Source organism: Balaenoptera physalus (genome assembly GCF_965194825.1).
Source record: "Balaenoptera physalus genome assembly, chromosome: 16".
In the NCBI taxonomy this organism is placed as follows: domain Eukaryota; kingdom Metazoa; phylum Chordata; class Mammalia; order Artiodactyla; family Balaenopteridae; genus Balaenoptera; species Balaenoptera physalus.
The window spans coordinates 75,523,496-75,546,169 of record NC_138898.1 but is presented as its reverse complement, the minus strand read 5'-3'; the positions used below and the strand labels follow the sequence as shown (position 1 = coordinate 75,546,169).

The following is a 22,674-nucleotide window of genomic DNA, read 5'->3' as shown; positions in this document are numbered from 1 at the left end:
GGGACTGCAGCTCCAGTTGGCAAAGGTTACCCCACTGACCCCTGCCTTTCTGCCCCTGGGGATTGAGGGGCGGGGCTGAGGTCTCAGGAATAATCCCCTCCCTCCCTTTACCTCCCTGGAGAGGCAAGAAGGGCTGGTGGGGGGAACCAGCCCTGGGCACTCATGGAACCAGGGATCAGGGACCGAAACCTCCCGGGGGCCAGGAAGGGAGGGGGGCTGATGTTCAGGCTGAGCTGGGGTGGGAGCCAGGGTGGACGGTCGGCTTCACAGGACTTGTAACCGGATTTATTTGGCTCACTCAATGTTTACTTTAACTTAAACAACAATTTAGAGCCAACATTTAAAAGTCAGATTTCAGATTAAAAATAATTAAAACACCTGGATTCCTGGCTTCCCTTAAAACCCCTGAAGATCTGGCCTTTCGGGCCCCTGGGTGCTGAGCTGCAGCTGCCCCCTAGAAGGGGCCCATGCTGCCCTGTTGACCAGGTCCTTGAAGGCCAGCTTTGCTCCCCGACGTTGCTTGCCTGGCTCCTGAGCAACAGGGACCCAGGCCCAGGGCCCTGGCTGGTGGCAGGAGAGGCTTAGAAGTTGGGATGCCCGGCCGGCCTCACAGCCCACAGCTGGAATGCGGGAAGGGCTGGCCTGCGTTTAGGGTCTCCAGGGCTGGCGCAGGGACACAAGCCCTGGCAGCACCAGGGTGGCTGGCAGAGCAGGGCCCTTCTGTCTTCACAGGAACTCAGAGGGGAGCAGGGGCCGGGGCAGGCCCCCTAGAGGCCCTGCCATTTTCCCTGCATTCGGGCAGGACAGAGGCCCTCTCCCCTCTCGCTGGTTCAGTGGAGGGAGGTGGGGTCTCCAGAGGGCCCTCTTACCTAGTGCCAATGCAATTGCTGGCAACCGAGCTGCAGTCTAGACCCCTGGCCGCTTCAACTGAACCTTATTCCCACTCAAGGGCTGCTTTATCCAGATGCCAATGCTCACCCCTAAAGGATGCAGGGGCATGGGGAACCGCAGGAGGAGCCAGCAATCCAGCATCTGGGGGCTGGGCTTTCAGAATCCACACATGCTGAAGGGAAACCCCAGGGCCCAGGGAATTTCACCCCGTCTCAGCTCTCCCTTGGTTATCTCAGGATTTGTGTATTGACTAATAGCTCCCCAAGCTGTGTGTCTTGGGCAAGTTACTCAACCTCTCTGTGCCCTGGTTCCCTTGTCTGTAAAAGGAGGCTCATGATCATACCTACCCTACAGGGTTGCATGCGGATGAAATGAGTTAGTTCCAGGCAGGTAATAACCACTATAAATGTACGGGCTTCTATTACCTGGCCAGGACCACGACCCCATTTGCAGGTGGGAAAAGGGAACAGCCAGCCTCCAGCGGACTCTGACTCAGTTCTTGGCGGCAGCACAGGCTCCCTCTGTCTGAGCCCAAATCCAGTGCATCAGACCATATTCTTAACAACATCTTTTATTGATTTTGCAAGAGAAAAAAATAGAGAGTTAATGCCTGTACAGCTTTTTTTCCCCCTAAATTGCATGGTACATACAATTATTCTAAACATCAACTGAGATTCTGGGAGCAAGAGTGTGCGGTGTTCGTGCAATCTCCCGGACACGTCTGACCTGTACACGTGCCTCGGCGGGGATGGAAGGCTGGGCTCCCTTGAAAGCCACGGCACTGGTTTTTGTCACTAAAAGCTGGTCAGGTCTCCTGGGAGCCCCGAGGCCCCGGAGGCACTTGCCACATCTGGGATGTGAGCAGGGCAGCCGGGGGCTAGCAAGCTACAGAAATGATGGATCTTCTCCGGGAGAAACAATCCCTTATCTTCACATCAGCCCCACGCTCCAAATGAGAAGCTCATTTGCATAGCTGCTCAGCTGAAGCTGCAAAGCTCATAAAGTATTTGCTGGGGCTTTTGGTTGCATAGGAACTACTTTGAGTACAGTAACGCGGCGGGGCTGGGCCGGGCGCCAGAAAAACAACGGATTAATATTTGGAACAAGAAATTACCCATCACTGGGAAACCAATTAGGTCCCTGATCCGAGCTTGTTACACAGGTGGAAATAGATGCGTTTTGGGCTTCACGCAGCTGGGGATGCAACCCTATTTCCAACTTGCTGGGAAGCTGCTCGATGAGGGAGCAGGGGTGGGGACCCCCGGCACCAAGAACCTCACTGCCTGATGCCCAGGACACGGGGTCAAGGACAGATGGAAAGGGAGACAGCAAGCGCGAAAAGCCTGGATCAGACCAGAGGGCAGGGACAGGCGGGGAGTGAGGGCCCCGCCCCCTCCAGGCTAGTTCCAGCGGAAGGGGGCGGGGCCTCTGGGGCCGGAGGGTGGGGCCGTGGCACCGGTCCTCTGTCTCCGGGCCCTGCATCCAGAAGGCATCTGGGTGGGTCCTACTGGCCCTCTGGGGTATGACGCTGCCCACCTGTCCTATCTGGGCCAGGCAGCTCCTCAGGGACAAGGCCCCGCAGGCCAGGGTGGGGCCGGCTCTAGGCCTCGGGTGGGTTCAGCTCCCTCCGTTGCTCAGCAGGACACATGCCCTTGGCAGATCCCTTCTTGGGCTTGACCAGAGGACAGAGGCCCTGCAGGACCAGCTCCCCTCAGGGGATCCCTCCTTCTCAGCTGGGCCTGGGCGGGACCCAGGATGGGTGAAGGGGTGGTAGCAGTCCAGGCTAGACATCTAGGGGGGTCCAGGGGAAAGTCCCACCTGCTCAGCTGGCTCCGCAGCCCCCAGATGAGGCGGGGATGTGGTGGGGGTGGGAGCTGCTGGCCCCTCAGCGGGGGCCTCGGAAGGCAGGACCCCACGCCTGTCGGTGTTGGTGTCTGACACCTGGCCTCCTTTGCCCGCTCAGCCATACTCCAGGCCCTGGCACAGCTGGCCATGGTACTGTCCTGCCTGGAGTCAGGCTGAGCCCGTGGATCCCACGACAGGCCTCAGCGGACTCGGGCCCTGCTTTGCTGGATCTCACGGTAGAGCCACGGAGCCAGGGGACCCCGGGCTCCCTGCAGCTGGGCCCAGGACCGCGGGGGACAGTGGAAGGCCACACCACACCCCTTCTTCCACCTGCCCAGAACTCCTGTATTTCCCAGGGCCGTTCACCCCTTGAGTCCCTTCTCTCCAGCGGGCTCCCTCCACGCTGCAGCTCCCTTCCAGCTCTTGGGGTCCGGGGTCTGGGCCGGCCCACACAGAGGCCTGAGGGCGGGGGACATGGGTGCTGAGTGGGGGCCGGGTGACGGAGCCCCACCCCGGCTGAGAGGACCAGCTCCCCCTCCTTCAGCGGTCAGCACCGCCAGCGTCTCGCTGTCTCCTTCTCGCTGATGCAGGTTTTGGGGCGTAAGGCTGTCGAGGGAGAGCACAGAGGGAGCAGTGTCACCCAGCCACCATCCTCGAGGGCTGCCCCATACCCTTGGGGTGAAATCCAGACTGACTGGGGTTGCCATTCACGGCCCCTGGAGACCTGGCCTCCGCCCCCAGCAGCCTCGAGCTCGGAGCAGGCTCCGCCACGCTGTTGCCTCTGCCTGACCAACCCTGAGCATCTCTCAGGATCCAGCTCGAGCATCCCTCCTCTGGGAAGCCCTCGCCCTGCGCATCCTCTCCTGGTTTCCCGTGGCCCAGGGCAACCCTTTCAATATAGCGCTTCTGCCCTTCATGGCCCTTTTCCCTCTGTACGTGCAAGGCTTGGCTTCTGGGAAGCGCACCACACTGCTCCCGGGGTTCTGCCCCCATCAGCCCCCCGCAGCCCCCCGGGGAAGGCTCCTGGGTGGAGGAGAGGGGGCTGAGGGCTGGCAGGGGCGAGAGACGGTGTGCGACGCTGCCAGCTCCTTCTCTGTTCCGACCAGACTCCTGAAGGCGGGTGGGGAGGAGTGCTCTGGGCAGAGAAGGAGACTGACCTGGGTCAGCTGCATTCTGCTTCCTTTTCGAGTTGGTAACGATTTGGTTTTCATTCATCATCTGCACGTCCTGGTCCTCCACCTGGTTACTGCGGGGAGGGAAAAGCCAGAAGGTTCCATCAGGCTCCAGGCCGCGTGTCCCTGCCATCCTTCCTCGTTAGGGCCGGCAGGGGAGGGGAGGTCACGGAGCCGGCTCGGGGCGCACCTGATGGCGGTGTGCTTCTCCTGGTGACAGATGTCCGTGTCCTCGGTGAAGAGGATGGTGTGGTAGGGTACTGTGGGCTCGCACGTGGGCAGGATGCCCCTGACCAGGTGGCCCACCATGGCCAGGATCCCATTGTACACGAGCAAGTCATCCACCAGGAGCTGGACAGACAGAGGAAGGCCTGTGTGGCGTGTGGTCCATCATCCCCCTCGTCCTTCCCACGTGTGACCTCGGGCAAAGTGCATCACTGCTCAGAGCCTCGCCTACTAGGTGCGCGGCCTCAAATCTTCACGACGACCAGGAAAGGCACCTGGATTAGCCCCACATTGCAGATGGGGAAGCTGAGGCTCAAAGGGCTAAAATCTTTCGCCCATGTGGCAGGGCTGGGAGGCAAACTCGGGTCTCTGGTCCCCCAGGGCCCTAGCTCTCCCTACCCCAGAGTCGCCTCCGGCAGGAAGAGCTCCCTACACCAGTACGATTCGAGAAGAAAAGATGAAAGAAAAGCCACTCTGTTTTTTTCGGGGTGATGATTCAAATCACTTGGAGGTTTTGAATTCACGGTTGGATGGCGAATCTCCCTGCCTCTGAGGACCAGGCACTTGTGTCTAAGGTTGCGGCCGAGAGAAGTAAATCAAACTGCGACAAATGATAATTGCCGGCAGCCTAATTACCAACGAGCATAATTATCTCCAAAAACTCAGCCAGTAAGTACTTACGCCAAACTCCTTCACCCCTCGATGGGGTGTTTTCGCGTAATTCCACAGTTTGATCATTGACACCGTGGTAGGCCGATCAAAAATCACATAAACCCGGTTCACCTGTCAGAGAGAAGAACTAATTAAAACAGGCATGTTTGGGAACAGAGGCACTGGGCTGGGCCCAGGGTGCCAGGCGTGGGCCGGGGTGCGAGGGTGGTGGGTGCCCGAGGCAGTGCCGGCCCAGGTGAGCCGCCTGGGCTGCTCGGGACCGCTGTGCGTGGGGTTCCCGCTGCCTTTCTTCTCCTTGCAGGCCATCTTGAGTCAGGTCACGTGTGGCTGCGTTTGCAACAAACCGCTGAGCTGGCTGTTGAAAGGCCTGTTTTCCGGGCCTGGCATGGCCGTCATTTAAATGCCCGCGGAGAACTGGGTGCGCCCTTCCCTTCCCTCCAGGTCAGGTCCAGAAACACAGTCTGGGGCTCCAGGGGCCAAGGGAACGGTCCCCAGCTCCAGAGTCAAGAGGCACGACCTCCGAGCAATCCGCACAGCCTTGACCCCTGTTTGTCCTTTCTCCGAGTCATAAATGAAAAGCACAGCCGAGTGGCCCTGAAGGCACTGCTGGGTGATTTTCAGCGGAGATCTCTGAACCTCTGCTGGGGGAGGGGGCGGGAGGTGTCCCGATCCGTGGCAGATCAGCTAGTAAAGTGGGACCCAACAGCCTCCACCAGTTCCTCACCCCCAACAAAGACTCGCAAATATTAGGGGGCCCCTTGCAAGACAGAATAAAGCAGTAAGAATTCAGTGTTGGCCACAGGCTGCAGACTTCGTTTTGTCCCAGCCCTGGGTCTCAGCCCCAGCAGGACGTAGGGGGATGTGGAAAGGGTCAGCCTTCTGCTTGTACCGTGGAAATAATAAAGGTCTAGAGGAGGGTCCTCAAACTCAGTTGCCCACAGCGTTCAACTGGATACAAATGTTTGAGTCCAGCTAGAAGAGGGAGAGACGGAGAAACTGCTCTACACCCAAAGGCCTTCATGTGAAAGACGTTGGCAAATGGCTGCTGGCCAAGGTCAAGATGGCAGCAGGCTGGACTGGCCAGGGGGCCACCAGCTTGCAGCCCCAGGTCGGAGGGCTGATAGATCTATGTGGTCCCCCTGCAGCGGTGGGGCTGAGACGTTTGGCCTCTTCTCAAGGGAAGCTGACGGACCATTGAAGGGGTGCTGCCCCTTCCTGTGAGGGTTTTGAGAGGAAAAGGTACCCCTTATCTTCCCACCCAGTGGTCACGGGGCTAGATGCCCAGCCCCTGCTGCACATCTACCCAGGCATCTGGCCCCGTGACTGAGAGGCTAGGGGGTGCTACCCAACCCGTCCCATCTCCTGGTCTCTCACCTCCCTCTCTACCACTATCGACCAGGCCCAGGCGGGCAAAGGCCCACCCCTAGGTTCGCCATCAGGCCTTGGAGCAAAGAGACAGGCAGGACCCACTGCAGAGTCTGAGACCTGGGAGACTGAGTCAGTTGGTTGGAAGAGCTTACCAGGCAGGTCTGAGGCCAGAGAGAGGGCAAGGTTGGGGTCAAGTGCCCAGCGACATAAAAAGGGAGCAGAAACAGTGAATGTGCAGAGGCTGGGGCTGGGAAGAAGAGGACAGAGTGGACTCTTCAGAGAGAGGCAGGGGCAGAAAAGAGAACCAGAGAGGGATGTCTTGCAGGGATCGACAGATGCCCAAGCCCCCAGGACCGCTGCACTGGGCTCCTGGCCTCAGAGTCCAATGTGGCCCTTCATCTCCCTGGTGTCCCCTTATAATATGCACCCTCAGAGCAAAGGGAAAGAACTCTGGCCAGGAAGAGCCAACCCGTCAGATGTGTTAGCAAAGACCCGAGCCTTCCTGGCGGTCCCTGGGCATTTTGACTTGTTCGAGGTTAACCTGGAAGAAAGATGTGTCACTGAGACCAGGGACAGAAAGCACCCCCCATCCACCCCAGGGCTGAGAGCCTCCGGAACCCACCAGGCCAGGCAGGATGGGAGCCAGCCACATGTGTCTGCCGTCATTGGTGTCGTTCACTTGGTCGATGAGCTTGTCGGGGGTCCGGACGTCCCCACACACGCCCTCCAGAGAGTTGACACTGTCGGGGAAGGCGGCGATATCTGTGGGCGCCTCTAAGTTCTCATAACCCAAAGCGGAGTGCTCAGCACCGCGCACCGTGGGCCACTCTTGCGGCCGCCAGCCTCCATCACGCTGACGGCGCGGCTCAGGGGACGCCAGGGCGGGCGCGCCTGGCGGGCAGAGCCACCATCTGCTGCTTCGGGCAGCCAGAGAGGAGTGACAGCCAAATTAGACATGCTCTGGGGAAAATGAAAGCAAGGAGGCTGAGGGGAGTCGGGGTGAGGGTGGAGGCGTGGCCAGTTTCAAGGAAAGGGGAGGAAAGCAGGCAGAGAGCAGGCTGAAAAAGATGGGTTTCATGGACGTGCTGGAGGCGGGAAGAAAAACTGTTGCTGTCTCTTTGGAGAGTGGAGGGCAGACTCTGAGAAGGTTTTCCTTTGCGAGGGGATGGACGGGGTCATGGCTGGATTCTGCCTTGGCATGTGACCATTCTACCGAGACTGGGAGGATGTGGGGGGCGGAGCCTGACTCAGCTATTGCTACTCAACGGATGGGCATTAATGCGGACGGAGAGGACATGGTCCCAGCTCTGGCTCTGCCATCCTGACCTGTGAGATCTTGGGCAAGTCATGGGCTGTCTCTGGGCTTGTTTCCTCATCTGTAAAATGGGAATAAACATCTCTATGTCCCAGAATGGATGAAGACTTATACATCTAAGGAATCACGAATAACGATCAAAACCACCAAGAATCACTTATCCCAGGTGAGGAGCATGGTGCCATGCCACCAGGGCAAAGCAGAAAAGGATCCAGTCAGAACCCAGGGACCCCAAAGAGATGCAAGGGAGGCTTTTGGGTTTGACCTGCTCTGGTAGTTCCCTAACTGGTGCGCCAGGGATCACAGATCAAGAGCCCAGAGGGGTCAGGCAGGTTATATCAAAGGGAAGCAGGACAGCTCAGTGGTCAAGAGCATGGTCTTTGGAGCCAGACTCCCAGCTCACTGGCTGTGTGACCTTGGGTAAGTTACTCAACCTCTCTGTGCCTCACTTCACAAGATTGTTGTGAGGGCAAATGAGGTACATGGGACAAGCCCTGGCACCGAGTGAGCCCTTGGTGAATATTAACACTATGTTTCTGGGGCCTGGGAAGTATCAGTGGAGGTAGAGGACTGGGATCAAGCAGGTGGATGCGCTTGGGGAGAAAGGGCAGCAGACACTCAGGTCCAGCCATCGTCACTATGCAGGACTGTGGCCTCGCACTGCCAACTTCTCAAGAGAAGCTGAAAATTGGGTTGTCATCTGAAACCTCCTGATTTTTAAAAAATATTAGCGACTAACTCAAAACATTTAAAAACTCACTGGGCTAACAGTTTGCTAATTCTGGTGTCGGCATTCTGTGAGCAAAGGGCTCCATGGTCAATAAATTCAGGACACACTGGGTTGAACACAATAGAACAGGTTTCTCCCTACAGGCCTTGTCAGAGCCTTTACAACTCCAAAGTGTCTGTGCTTCTCCAAGAGGGGGCTGCAGTTGGTAGCCTCTCCCAAATTCCTGGACCACAGGACTCTTTGTTTTATGGATGTCTTGGCAGGTGTGCCTGGGAGCTTCTCTCTGCTTTGCAAGGGTCACATCTGACTGTAAGCAGAGCCCAGTGGCATTTTTAATTTCCAGGTCTGGTTCCTAAAGGGACATTTCTCTCTACATTCGAGGATTCTGCTTCTTCCCCCGACCCTCCCATGCTCCCTGCAGTCTGGGTGGAGCCCCCCTTCTGCCTAGAAAGGATACTGTTTTCCGACAGAGGGATTTTTTCTCCCCGTTCGTCATACAGCTCCAGGCTGGTAAGACCGATGTAATAGGGGTCACCCCAGCTGGTCAGGAGCTGAAACTGGAAAATGACTGGAGCATGTTATTAAGGAAAAACAGGCTTAATTTTCTGGAGAACAGAGGAAAACAATTACAAAGATAAAAGGGATATATATATATATATATATATATATATATATATATATATATGTTTATAGAGATGAATGAGAGAAAAAAATGATTTCTTTTTCCTTTGAGACTAAAGTCAATCAAAATGTATGTGGCATGAAATTTTCTTTAATTTAAACTGTATATGAATGTGTGTATGTGTGTTTTAAGAATGCAAAAGCTTTCTCCAGGCCCCAGGAGGTAGGAGGACAGGCGGGGAGGGTGCGCTCCAGGGAGCTGGCAGGATGGGGACGCATCTGTCACAAACTCAGTATTTAGAGCTGAACAGTGACCAGGCCTCAAACTACCTCCTGCCTCAGTTTCCCTGGCTGTAAAATGACACGAACAGAGTGCCTGTTCCCTGCTCCACCCGTTTCAAGTGTGCAGGGCGTGAACGGGGACGGGGGACGCGGGAGCATCACAGCATTGGGGGAATGGGCCCTGGCAGGGTGACCAACCCCCCCCCCGACTCCCGCATTGCTGACTGCACCTCACACAGACAACCGGGCATCCAGCCCTTCCTCAGCTCTGTCCCCCACTGGCTCCCAGCATCCCCAGGAGCAGGCAGGCCGGGAAGCCTGAGAAGTGGTAGGGTGGTCCCCAGGCGATAAAGCCGGAGGGAGAAAAGGCTAGTGAGAGAGCCAGGCTGTCTGTGTTCACTGATCTGGTCCTACCCCTTCCCGGCTAGGTGGCCTGGCAAGTTAGTTAACCTCTCTGTACCTCAGTTTTCTCAGCTGTGAAATGGGGATGCAGTACCCACCTCACGGGGCTAACACAGGAGGTTCATACAGGTGACCTACTGCAAACAGTGCTGGGCGGCAGAAAGGGTCCAGCACGTTTGAGCTATGATTCCTTCTCTCTTCACCTCCTCCCTGCCTGGTTCCAAGGAGAGCCCCCAGCCCAGTCCCAGGGTCGGTTCCAGCCTCTCTGCCCACCCCCCCCAACAACTACAGTCCTTGGTGCTGCCTCCTGAACCTCAGCCCACCAGGGGGGCGGGGCCTGGAACTCCTCGGTCCCAGCAGCACCCAGTGTTCCCAAGGACCCGGGAGCTCTCCCATCCTCCCCTTAGTTTCCCTGCATGGGCTCCAGCTGCCTTGGCTGTGGCCTGGCTGAAACCCCAGGGCAGCAGCTGAGGCCCAGACCCCACCTCAGGGCCCACGAGGAGGCCACAAGGGCCTCGCCCTCTCCCTGGGCTCTGGGCATAGAGCCAGTGCCTGGGATGCGAGGCGGGTGGAGGAGGGAGGATACAGCCACAGGGCATCAGGGGCGCCTCATAGTCCATGCTCGCCCGCTCCAGGCTCTTTGTGTCCAGTCTGAAAAAACACAGAACAGCACCAGGAAGCAGAGGATTGCAGTGGCCCGAGTCGCTGGTCAGTGATCCCCCGGGGAGGCAGTGGGGGAAGGACAGACAAGCTTCTGGAGTTCCCATCTACTGGGGGAGGCTCGTCACCTCGGGTTTGACTCACATTCCTCAAAACAACCCTGGGAGGTGGGTACTCTCACATCCCTGGGTTGTGGGTGAGGAAAGTGGAGCACAGGGAAGCGAAGTCACTTGCTCAAGGTCACACAGCTGGGAGGTGGCAGAAGTGGGATGTGACCTGAGGTTGTCTGGTTCCAGGGTCCACACTCTTAATCACCCCACCCGACTTTAGCCCCTTCATGAACAAGGTAAGTCCACACTGTTCTGAGAGCTGAGTGAGATCCACGATGGGCCAATGGGGTGGAGTGCTGGGAGGGGGCAGGCTACCCCAGGCGGTAATCAGGGAAGTGATGTCTGAGCTAAGGAGGAGGCAGCCATGGGAAGAGTCAGAGCTGAGCCTTCCAAGCCAAAGAGCACCCAGAACAAAGGCCCTGAGGTGGGACGGGGCTAGACAGTTGATGTTTGTCCCAGAAAGCAGCCAGATGGGCTGAAGTGTGGGGTGGGATGGGAGGCGGGCAGGAAGAGGAGGCAGGGAGGTGGGGAGAGCCCTGAAGTCTTTGCTTCATGATCTTGAGCAAGCGGCTTCACTCGCCTGGGCCTCAGTTCCCACATCTGTGAAATGGGCTTAACAATCCCTGCTTCAAAGGGTGGTTGGAAGGATTCCCTGAAGGATGACTACAAAGCATCTGGCTCACAGCAGGCACACGGGAGGGAGCCTCTCTCCTCCTCCAGACTCCTCCCCACGGGGCTTCTCTCCCTGGTCCATGGCCAGTGCCCTCCAGCCCTGGCCTGGTTTTATTCAGTTTCAAGGGCAGTGTTATAATTAAGTGACTATTCCCAGTATCTGGCCCAAGGAGTGATCCCAGCTACAGTGGAGGGAAACTCATTTTGTTTTGAGAGCTTGGCCTCTGGTACTTGGACATCAGGGGGTTTAAATGAATAAACTGAACGTGGCATTTACAAATTGTTATGAGCTTAATGCAGTTGAGACGGGCCAAGCAATCCCAGTGAATCCATGAAATGTTAGGCTCTATTTTTCTCTTTGGATCTTTCTAAATCAGGAATACAGAAACAAGAGGAGGAAGGCCCTTCCCCGAATCGGCCAGCAGGCATTTCTGGAATCTAGGCAGGCTTGAGCCTCTCTTCCCAGCAGGAAGCACAACGAAGCATTTAAAACCTCAAGCACTCCAGACTGTGAGAAACCCAAACATCCCCAGACAAGGTGGGTACATCCCCCAGGCTTCCAGAGAGGCTTGGCTAAGCTTTAGAAAACAGCCAAGTTGAAAAGCAATGTGTTTGATCATCATTTCAAAACCCTTTAGGTACACGTTTCAGAGCACGACGCAAAGCCAGCGCCCTTGGGCCGCGAGGGACCGTTCACAGAGCCGCTCCCCTCACCTCTGGGCTGGCGGGGGCAGCGGGCAGGGCTGCAGGTAGTCCACAAAGAGGATTTCTTGAGCAAAATCAAAGTGGCAGTTGCCCGGCCCCTTCCGGATGAGGAAGCCCTCAGGAGGGGAGACGCACAGGCCGTCCAGGGAGACATGGACGACTTTGGCCTAGCAAACAAAAGAAATAACAAGCCTGAAGGGCAGGAGCCAGCGTGAGGCGGGCGGTGAGCGCTGGCGTGGCTGGTGCCGCCGGCAGCTGGCATGTATGACTGGGGGCCTTCACAGAGCCCCCAGGCCTTTCTCCCAGACCAGAACCACTTGGCCGGGGTCCCCTTTCCAGTGCCATCCCTGCTCTGTGCTGGGCGCTGGACGGATAGCAGGGGAGCAGGCAGGTGAGGCCCCAGCCACGGTGGACACGTGCAGACCTTCCCCGGTCTACTCAGCTGCAGTGGCCTGAGCAGGTATGACATGGTGGTCAAGGGCATGGACTCAGCTGCTCTGAGATCCACCATGAGTAGTTGGGCAAGTTACTTGACCTCCCTGCCTCAATTTCCTCATCTGTTAAATGGGCTCAACGAGGAGCTGACTTATATAAAGTCTACAGAACAGAACAGTGCCTTGCGCAAAATACACACTGCCCCAGTGTTAGCCTAGACTGATCCTTCTCCAAACCCTGGCTCATACCTCACCTCCTCTCCTAGCACCTTCCCCTGCGACAGAAATGGGCCCCTTCCTGATATTCTTTCTCACAGCCCTTGGCTTGTCCTTTTAAGGGCATGTACTCCCTAGCTGCGTCCTCCGTGGTTTCGGGGTCTCCCCTGATGGCAGAGACCCCAGCTGGATTATCTCTACATCCGCCTCTAGGCCTGGCACACAGTAGGAGTTTGCTGAATTGATTGGATCTGGGCCACCATGGCCCCCTGTTATAGGCCAGATTTTGCCAGCCGGATGGCCAGGATCTGCCAGTAAATGTCAAAGCCTAATGGCAAGATCTGAGGTGGCTCAGCTCTGTTCCCCCGGGGAACGAGGGTGGTAGATGAGCAGAAAGGGGGCTAAGCCAGTACCCTCTCCGACTCCACATTTTGGAATCAGGGCTCCTTGGCGCCTCACTCCACCTTCATGGTTAGCAGCCCAGCCAGCTGCTGACCAAACTGGTGGTGTTTCACCCCGGGAGACACAGAGGGCTTCTCCGTGAGGAAAGGAAGGGGCCCTGTCCTGGGTCTCATGGATAACAATGTACCCTGGGGCTCTTCACCCTTCAGCATTTAGGGAGCCCCCGTAACTCAGTCAGTCAGCCACAGGGTGCATAAACCTAAAAGGTGTAGAGGGGCTGGAAATGGCGACCCCAAAGCTGTCACTACACCTCCACTCTGCTTTCCTCAAGCCTAATTCCTGCCTGGGCCCTAGGGCTGGACCTGTGACTCAGGCCTGGCCAAACAGAGAACTGTCACCCACTGGCCATGTGGTTGGTTCGGGGCGATGGAACTCGACCAGAACAATCAGCGTGGCTCTTGGGGTTTTGCTGGCTTGCTCTGCTGGACGTGGAGCATGCAGGATGCAAGCCCAGAGCTGCCAGGGTTGGCCCGGAGGAGAAAGCCACCTGAAGTGAAGCTGGCAACAGAGCAAAGCAGAGGTCCAGGAAGTCCCTGCCCCTCTTCTAGGGCCACCACCGCCTCCTGGGAGCATCTGTGACTTCCCCAGACCCCGGTTCATTGCCTCAGAAGGGGCTTTTATTATCACCTCCATCTTATAGCTAAGGAAACTAGAGTTCAGAGAGGCTAAGCAATTTGCCCAAGGACACACTGGAGGGGTGTGAAGCCCCCCTCCTGGAGTGCCAGGCCTGGCTCTAACCTCATGCCAGGGGCTCAGAGCCAGGGTACCCAGTGGTGCCTTGTGGGGTAGGCATCTGATGCACTTCCCTGGGGAGGGAGGGGCCAGAGTTCCCATTACTCTGCGCCCTGGGATCGCCCTCTCAGATGGTGCTCAGCCCCCCTCCCATGGTGGCCATTCATCACTGGCACCAAGGCTGGTGGGGGCCCGACCTGGGAAGCAGGGGCTCTGGGTCCAACGTTCCCAGACGGTAAATCCAGGTCGTGGAAGCTCAACTGGAAAGAGGGATTCACTCAAGGGAAGGGAAAGGCCCAGAGGCACGAGTTGAGGCAAAAGAATGTTTCTTTAACGCCAATATAGCTGACATTTTATTCGCGCTCGACCCAAGAGCCTGCTTACAGAGACACCAGGGCGGCCTGGGGAGGGTTTGTAAACTGCACGCTCAGAGGAGCTGCCGGGGGGCTGGGGGCTGCTCACTCCGCTGTGATAAACCACCACAGTCTTAAGTCCCTGCACGTATTGAGGACCCAGACCTGGGCTCACAGCACCCTCACAGGCCGGGTCCTGGCTTTGTCAACTTCCGTGGGCCAGAGGCGGGTATCCTCCTCCTCCTCCTCCTTTTACAGACGAGGACACTGAGGTCCAGGGAAGGTGGGCCACTTGCCAAAGGTCACACAGCTGGTAAGGGTCCGAGGGGGGATTCAGACGCAGAGCCTTGTGCATTTAGGGCCCCAACTGCACTGCTATATTTTAGGTGACCTTGTCATCATCACTTCCATGTAGTGGGAGGGGACAAATGTCTCAGGGTTCATGGTCACACGGGTCAGAAAATCCCATGAAAGGGGGCACTTCTGATGCTCTTTTCCACATGCCAACAGAGGCCCCTGCTTTTTCACACCCAGAAGGAGAAGAACATAGAGTGGAAATTAAGAGTGTAGGCTCCAAGCTCAGCAGACGTGGACTGGGCCTCTAGCTGTGTGACCTGAGACGAGTGACTGGACCTCTCTGAACCTCAGTTTTCAATACCCTGAAAGATGGGGGTAATAACACCTGCCTCCCAGAGGCTGGGATGCGGGTCCAATGAAATGACAAAGGCGTGAGAAGCCCTCAGCCCGGGCCTGGCCCCCAAAGCGCTCAGTGAACAGCAGGGCTGCAACCGACCACTGTGAGTTGGGGGCTGGGCCTGCTGAGGACCCCTGAACCCCCAGAAGAGACAAGGCGCTGCAGTTCTCCGAGTCTGCCCTGGCCTCTTTAGCCTGCATTTGCTGTTTGCAGAAGAAGGAAAAGGCAGCAGCTCTCTCTCCCTGGCTGTAACCTCCCGCAGCTTCATCTGGAAAGTTCTGAAGGATTTATGCTCCTCTCCGGCAGCCACGCCAGCCATTCATCAAGGCGCTGTTTCCCTGACAGTGGACTAAGCGCGGCTGCTGTTGCCCGGCTTACCCCTCGATAGGTGTCCTCGGGAGATTTATTGTAGTTCCAGAAGCGCAGGCCTGCGATGCTTTCGGCTCTGTCGAAGTGGATCGTGACCACGTGGTCCAGCCCCGGCGAGAAGGGGATCAGCCACATATGCTCATCCTCCATCGTGATGTTGGCTCCATCGATTAACCTGCACTCAGTGGGGAAGGAGCGGAGAGATGGGGGCAGCCCGGTCTGCTGGGAGAACTCACAGTGTAGGGTCTACACCCACCCCTCTCCCCATGGCAGCCCCTGCCTGGCACGAGCCTGGCTGGATCTGGCTCATTAAGGGGAGGTGAGACTAATTAAAGCAACAGTGAGGAGCCATCTCTCATCTGTGAAGTTAGACAGTATAGGAAAACAAGGGGAAAAATAACAGTCTGTGCTGTTAAAGGTACAGTGAAGCAATCATCAAGGTTTTTAAAATGGGGATGGGGGTGTGTGCTATTTTTTAGGACCCTTTAACCCAGAGATCCCATTTCTAGAATTTATTCCCCCTAAGAAAAATTTATTCAACATGTCAAAAAGCTATGTGCACCAAGATACTACTTACATTAGCAACAAACAAGCAAACCCTAAAAGGTCTCAAAATAGGGAAAAGTTCAGTAAATCTGTACGGTAGTTAAAATGACAATCACAAGGATGGCGCAGTAGTGGGAAAAGGCAGGCTATGGGACGGCAGGGGCACTGATTTTAATGCTGTAAAATGAGGACAAGGGCCAGGAGAGATTATGCAAAAGTGAAAGATATATTTCTGTCAGAGGGGATGGGGGGGTGACTATTTCTATTTTCCCAAATTTCTATAAAGTGATGTATTGACTCCATGGTACATTTTGAAAGAATTCTATTCCTTCTTTCTTGTGCTGGGGGAGAAAGATACTAAAGCACCAGGGTGAACTTGGCAGCTCCTGGCATGGGACAAGTACAAGAAGGGCCTCTTGGGGGAGATGGTCTGGCCTGTAGTCACCCAGCCTGGGTATCCCAGGGCAGCCCGCCACCGCTGGGAGGGAGCCCCCCGCACCCTCATGTTCTAAAAGAGCTTGTCACCACACTGCAGTCCCATCCTGGCCAGTTTCTGGTTCTCCTGCTTGAGACATCCTGCCTCATACTTCCCAACTCTGCCCAGCACACCTCAGCCCAGACCCCAGCCCTGATCTCACTACCACTGAGAGGCCTGGCCCTGGAGATAGGGGCCCAACTCTCAGCCTCTTGGGCGACCCCCTCCCCTCACCCTCCCATTTTCCTGGTGGCTTTGAAGCTGCTGCCCTGGGAGGGACACAGGCTGCTGCCACACTTCCTAGATTTTTTTTTTTTAAACATTCTATTGATTCATTTTGGTGGCGCAGCATGTGGGATCTTAGTTTCCAGACCAGGGATCGAATCCATGCCCCCTGCATTGGGAGCACGGCTTCTTAACCACTGGACTGCCAGGGAAGGCCCCACGTTTCCTAGATTTTAAAATAAACTTTATGTTTTTCCTCTTACATTTTGAAGTTTTGGACTTGGAATAAATCTTACAATCGAAGTGTTCATCCAAGGAGGTAATGTTTCTTTTTTTCTCTAAAAGGCTGTTATTAAATTGATGGATGGTGTGTCTTACAATTGCTGGCATCTTAAAACTGAGGAAATTCAGCAATTTAACCCTGGGGTGTTTGTGGAATTAAGCTGACTGAGGTCTAAAGCTAGAGAACCTTCTATTTCCTCCCCAAAGCAATTACCTCTCTGTCCTAGATATGGTGCCACCTCCAAAGCAAAACTACTGCCCAATTCTGAGAGTGGAGAGAACCGATGAAGCGTTTATAGCTGACAGTGAAGAGAGGTCCCTATAGACACCCTCAAGAATATCTAAATGATACTTCCTAGCTCTGTCCACAAAAAAAGCCTAGAAACAAGGATTGACCCAGAAGCAATGAGCATCCCTAGAGGCTAGATTATGGTCTCTAAATACCATTTCCCACTAGAAGGATCCTGGGCTTCTTGGAGAAATAGCTGATTCCATGCCTGGGACAACACACATAAAAGAGGAACCTGGACTACCTTGTCACATCAGAAAGCAAGGCAGCTATCAGAGACTACTATTTTACAAAAGGATTTGGGAGGTCCCAATGTCCAAAGAGGGATCAATTCGAGCATCAATAGGATAAAAACCGTAATAGATTGAAACCCTTCAAACACAGTAGGTTTAAATCCATGAGCTTATGGTAGTCAAAAGCAAACAAATGTTTTAAAGGATGCTAGAGAAACAATTTGCTCTTTTGAAAACTGAAAAATAAAGGGAAAGAATCAAACATTTAGGTTGTCTTTCCTGTTTGAATTGTACCTCAAAGTAACCAAATAATTGAGGGAAATTTTCCCTTTATTGACAAAAAAAAGAGTGATAGGATCAGTGTATCACTGTTTCACAACCCCTAATAGACTAATAGATCTAACCACTACGTATTGGCTGCCAACATCACAGAAAGCCTGACAACCAGATATTCCATGAGTCCTGAAGGGAATACACAGTGACATCCACGCCCTGATGGTTATGTCTTGCCCTAATGGTCAAACCTCAATCTGATCAGGCCTCTAGATCTGGTGAACAATTTACAAGAAATACAGGGGCCTGAAGAACAGGCTAAACGATACCATAGCGATGCAGCCAGTAAAATCCAGACTCAACAGGGCAAAAACCCTGGTTTCTTCAACAGATAATTTATAAGGAAAAAAAGAAGAAAGATGGAAGGGAACCTAGAGATTATGAGAGGCTTAAGAGACATATCAACCTACAAAGGAACTTACTTACAAAACAGAAATAGACTCACAGTCATAGAAAACAAACTTATGGTTACTAAAGTGGAAAGAGGTGGGGGAGGGATAAATTAGGAGTTTGGGATTAAAATGTACACACTACTATATATAAAATAGACAACCAAGAAGGACCCACTGTGTAGCACAGGGAACTCTACTCAATATTTTGTAATAACCTGTAATGGAAAAGAATCTAAAAAAGGAACATGAATATATAGATATATATATCTGAATCACTTTGCTGCTTACCCTAAACTAACACAACATTGTAAATCAACTATATTTCAATAAAAATTTTTTAAAAAATAAATAAATAAGATTTTAAAATTAAAAAAAAAAATTATTTTTTGGCCGCGCCACTCGGTTTGCGGGATCCCAGTTCCCCGACCAGGGATCGAACCCGGGCCCTCTGCAGTGGAAGTGTGGAGTCCTAACCACTGCACTGCCAGGGAATTCCCAAAAAATTTTTTTAAAATGAGGCATAACAACCAATCACAATGTATGGACCTTACCTGGATGTCAATTCAAGGAACAAACTGTTATAAAAGGGGGAAAAAGATGGTCAGGGAAATAGAAACATGCTGGATATCTAGTAATTTAAGAAATGACTGTTAGTTATTTAGGTGGAATAATGGTACTCAGATTATGTTTAAGTCCTTATTGTTTAGAGCTACATACTGAAATATGTAGAGATGAAATACTATCAGACCTGGGATTTGCTGCAAACAATCTGGGTAGAGGGTGGGTGCGGATGAACAAGCAGGGCCAGCCATGAGCTGATCACCTTTCCAATCGGCAGCGGGGACCACAGTGTGCAGGAGTGTGACTCGCCAAGATGGCCCGCGAGCAGGCAATGACAGCAGGCTGTGAGGGCCGCGGCTAAGGGGCACCTTAGAGGAAAGCAGGTAGGAGCCCACCATGGACCCCACACACGCTCTGGGCCAGGGAGGGGCACAGCTGTGATGTGGCAATCCCCCTCCCGCCCTCCAGACATGGGAATTATTGTCCCCATTCTACTGATAAGGAAACTGAAGCATAACTTAGTGGTTAAACGTATGGGTGTTGGTCTCCCGTGGACCCGTGTTCAAATCATGACTCTGCCACTCAACTAGTGTGGGTGACAATTTTAACCTCTCTGTACCTCAGTTTCTTCATCTGTAGAGTGGGGGCCTCTTAGGGCTGTTTGAGGTTTAAATGAATGAATATCTGTAACCTGCTTAGCATGGTCCAGTGTCTGGCATTAATAAATGCTCAAAAAATGGCAGTTATAATTTCCGTTATTATTATTATTATCATGTCTATTATTATTGGAGAGGTTAAGAAACTAGCTGGTAAGGGTCAGAGACAGGATTTGAACTCTCATCCCTCTGACTCCCCTAGACTCTTCTTGTTTGCACCTCCAGGCAGGGCCTAAGCCTGACAGCTGTCCTGATTCAGGGGGGCCGAGTGCCCGTCTGCAGGTTCTGGGGCCCCGTGGATCAATGCTATATTCAGGCTTGTGTTCTCTTATTGACTTGACCCAACCTGGGCTTATGAGTCTGACAAATGCAGAGGAAAGTGCAGCTGTAGCCACCTGTGGAGACTTCCTCAGCCATCACCTCTGACCTCAGGGAGGGGAAAGCTTTCAGCCCCTGAGAGGTGGGGTCCCTCACGCCTAAACACCGAGCTAAAGGCTTACCAAGCAGCCACCATGTGCGAGGCCCATGCTAAGCACCGTGAAGAAAACACAAATTACACCTGGGTCTGGAAGCAGGAGAGCCTGGCTTCCAATCCTGCCTACCTCTTCCAGTTGTGTGGCCCTTTCCTGGGCCTCAGTTTCCCTTGAGTATAAAATGGGCAGACCCCAGACCTCACGGGGTGGCTGGGAGAAGGTGGAATAGGAGATGCCAGCTGATGGTTGAGTCTGAAACCTACGATACAGATCAGGTCCCCGAACCCCTGCTGTCACGAGCCTTGCGCTTCTTACAGACACTCACTTGTCCAGGGTCCGGGAGTCATTGGTGTACTCAGGGAGGTCATTTAAGTCTCTGGGGGAGGCAGAGATCTGGTGCAGGTTGATGGGCAGTGCCTGGCCGTCCTTGCCCACCACTTCCAGGCCTGTGAGCCCCAGGTAATGCAGGTCTCCCCAGGAGGCGGTGAAATTCAGCTGGAGGCCTGCAGCAGGAAGAAAAGTGTCCCGTGAACATCAGAGGTTCCAGAGGAGGTACCCAAGATGGAGAGAGGAAGAGGAGTGATCTTCAGCCTCTGCATTCTACCAACTGGAAAGCCCAGACTTCAGTGAAAGGGCCTTCAGAGTGGGCTCTGCACCTTTCCTCTCGGTGGCCCTTGGGCCTGGGTCACCGTTGATGCTCAGGAAATGTCTGCAGGATGAGTGCGCCGGTGTGGTTTAAACTTGCACACAGCCCTGAGTCTTTTCTCCACTTATCAATCACGTTGCCCACCCCATGCTTAACACCTTAGCGTGGCTTTCCATGCTGCTTGGCCAGCAGGCTTCGTCATCTGCCTTCTGCCTACTTCTCTAACCTCATCTTGCACCCAAAATCCCTTGCTCCACTCAGACTGTCTTTCAATCCCTCAATATTCACATTCCCCTCTCCCACCACAGGGCCTTTGCACATGCTGTTCTCTCCCTCCTGAACTCACATGGCCTAGGCTAACTTGTGCTTATCCTTCAGACCCCAGCTACTTCCTCAGGGAAGCCCTCCCAACTTCTTTGACCACATCAAGCCTCCACTCACAGCCTGCCATGTCACTGTGAACTTCCCCTTACATGCTCTGGTCACCACTGTGATCTTGTGATCGTTTGGTAAATACCCATCTGCCCTGAGGGCAGAAATCCCATCTGTTTTGCTAGCTCGCTGTGCCCCCAGAGCTTGGCACAGTACCTGCCACACAGTAGGAGCTCAGTACAGATGGAATGATTAAACAAGTAACTAAATAGAGGAGGCTGCAGCAGTGAGCCACAGCGTCGGAAATGGACATTTTATGCAAATTGGCCGCTACCATGAGGATTCAAGGTAAAGGATTCAAGGTAAAGGAAGTGACCCATGGTGACACTCCCATGCTCTTGCCCTTGTTCCACCCCTTCTCCATCAGGGAGCATTTAGGAGTGAACTTCTGGGCAAAACTGCCCAGGTGAGTCATTCATTTGCCCAGAAAGTGCAAAGCCGATGAATCTCTATCCAATATCTGGCTGGAGTTTCTCTTTCCTGAATGGTCTCCCGTTACAGGACCAAGCCCCATGAACTCTTCTACCCTTGGAGAACTGGGGGCCTACTTTAGCACTCTTTTGGGTGGCTGTGTTCCAAAGAGTCACACTCGTTGCCACTTTCACAGAATGCCAGCACCGTAGCACTGGAGGAAGGAAGCCTGGATTCACGCAGCTCCACTCATTTCAGCTCAGGGAGGTTGCAGACGTCCTTGCGGCTGGAAGGGAGGCCAAGCCACGTGACCTCCCTGGAGCGTGGCTTCCTCTCCTACGCCCCTGTCATTTCCAACATACATTTTGTAACTTGGTCTCAGATCCCTCTGCCCTCCATGGTGCCAAGGTTACTCTGAGCATCTTGGGGGCACATGAAACAGATGTGTGACCAGCGTGGTCCTGGGCACATCATAGCTTCTCACAGCACCAGAAGCCTGCAAAATGGCCACAGATTCCTCCCACCGAGTCCTTGCCTCTTTGCAATGTGATTTTGCCGCTTCTCCCATCCAGAAGTGGAGTCTATTTCTTCACTTCCTGATCTGGGCCATGTGATTTGCTTTGGCCAATGGGACAGAAGCAAAAGTGAAGCACACAGAGGCTGTAAAGCACATGTATACAGGGGTTTGGCCTCTCTTTCCACACCTGGAGTCTTGCCATGTGAAGGAGCCAGGCTAGCCTCCCAATTGCAGGCCATGGGGGTGAAGACATCCTAGGTCATTCAGCTGCCAGCCCATCTGCCAGCTGACTAGACACATGAGCAGGGCCAGCAGAGGCCAGCCCGGCTCAGATGCAAAGGAATGCCCAGCCAAGCCACTGAATTATGATAAATCACAATTAATGGTGGTTATATTAAGCTGCTAAATTTGGGGTTGGTTTGTTTCACAGCAGAAGCTAACTGATGCATTCCTTCTCATGATGAGTCTGTGTTCAATTGTCATCTCCTCAGAGAGGCCCTGCCAGCCACCTGAACTCAAATAGCACCCTCTCCCATCACTCTCAAAACCCTTCCTCTGCTTTATTTTTTGTCACCTGACAAGATGTTCTACATTGATTTGCTTATTTGTTTTCATCAGTCTTTCCCACTAAGATGGAAGCTCCCTGAGGGCAGGGGCTCTGTCAGCTGTGTTTCACTGTTGTTATCTCCAGAGCCTAGAATAGTGCCTGAAAACAGATGGTCCATTAAGGCTTTTTTTAAAAAAATAAATGATTGATTGAAGAGTATGTGTTTAGTAGATACGTGTAGGTAAATGAATCAAAATACAATCATTTGAGTTTCACCAAAATCACAGTCAATGGTAAACATATTGCTACTATGGTACCAAGCCCTGTTCTTGGCACTGGAGATTCAGGGGTAAATACATAGCAAAATCTCTCTAGGAGCTTCCACTGCAGTGAAGACAGACAATGAACACACACCAAAAAAATAATCTGATAGTTCCATAGAGTGATGAATACCATGAAAAAAATGAAAGAGATAAGACAGGGACTAACTAAGCAGGAATAGGGCTGGCCACGGAGGGCCTTTCTGAGGAGGTGACATTTGAGCTGAGAGCTGGGTGATAAGAAGGAGGCCGCCATTCTGTAGCATTTCTGGAAGAACATTCTAGGCTGAGAGGGCAGGAAGGGCAAAGGCCCTGGGATGGGAACATATTTGATCTGTGGTTGGAACCAAGTGACTGAGGTAGAAGGTGGAGGAAAATGAGGTCAGAAGGTTAGGTGGAGGCCAGA

General features: G+C 53.8%; 1 protein-coding gene across 5 annotated transcripts in view; it reads right to left on the bottom strand.

The window, feature by feature from the left end:
• Positions 1-1,446: 1,446 nt before the first annotated feature.
• Positions 1,447-22,674, bottom strand: part of KATNIP (katanin interacting protein) — a 199,440-nt gene continuing 178,212 nt past the window's right edge. For 4 of the 5 annotated variants that reach the window (XM_082429312.1, XM_082429311.1, XM_082429313.1 and 1 more), the window contains 10 exons: positions 19,721-19,898; positions 14,940-15,105; positions 11,680-11,837; positions 10,110-10,174; positions 8,676-8,786; positions 6,796-6,935; positions 4,815-4,916; positions 4,099-4,259; positions 3,894-3,982; positions 1,447-3,342 (listed from right to left, as the gene is read on the bottom strand). In XM_082429312.1, the coding sequence (XP_082285438.1) occupies positions 3,284-3,342; positions 3,894-3,982; positions 4,099-4,259; positions 4,815-4,916; positions 6,796-6,935; positions 8,676-8,786; positions 10,110-10,174; positions 11,680-11,837; positions 14,940-15,105; positions 19,721-19,898 (1,229 nt within the window). In that variant the 3' untranslated portion in view covers positions 1,447-3,283. Of the gene's footprint in view, positions 3,343-3,893; positions 3,983-4,098; positions 4,260-4,814; positions 4,917-6,795; positions 6,936-8,675; positions 8,787-10,109; positions 10,175-11,679; positions 11,838-14,939; positions 15,106-19,720; positions 19,899-22,674 lie in introns of those variants that run through there. The other variant, XM_082429315.1, reaches the window with a different exon arrangement.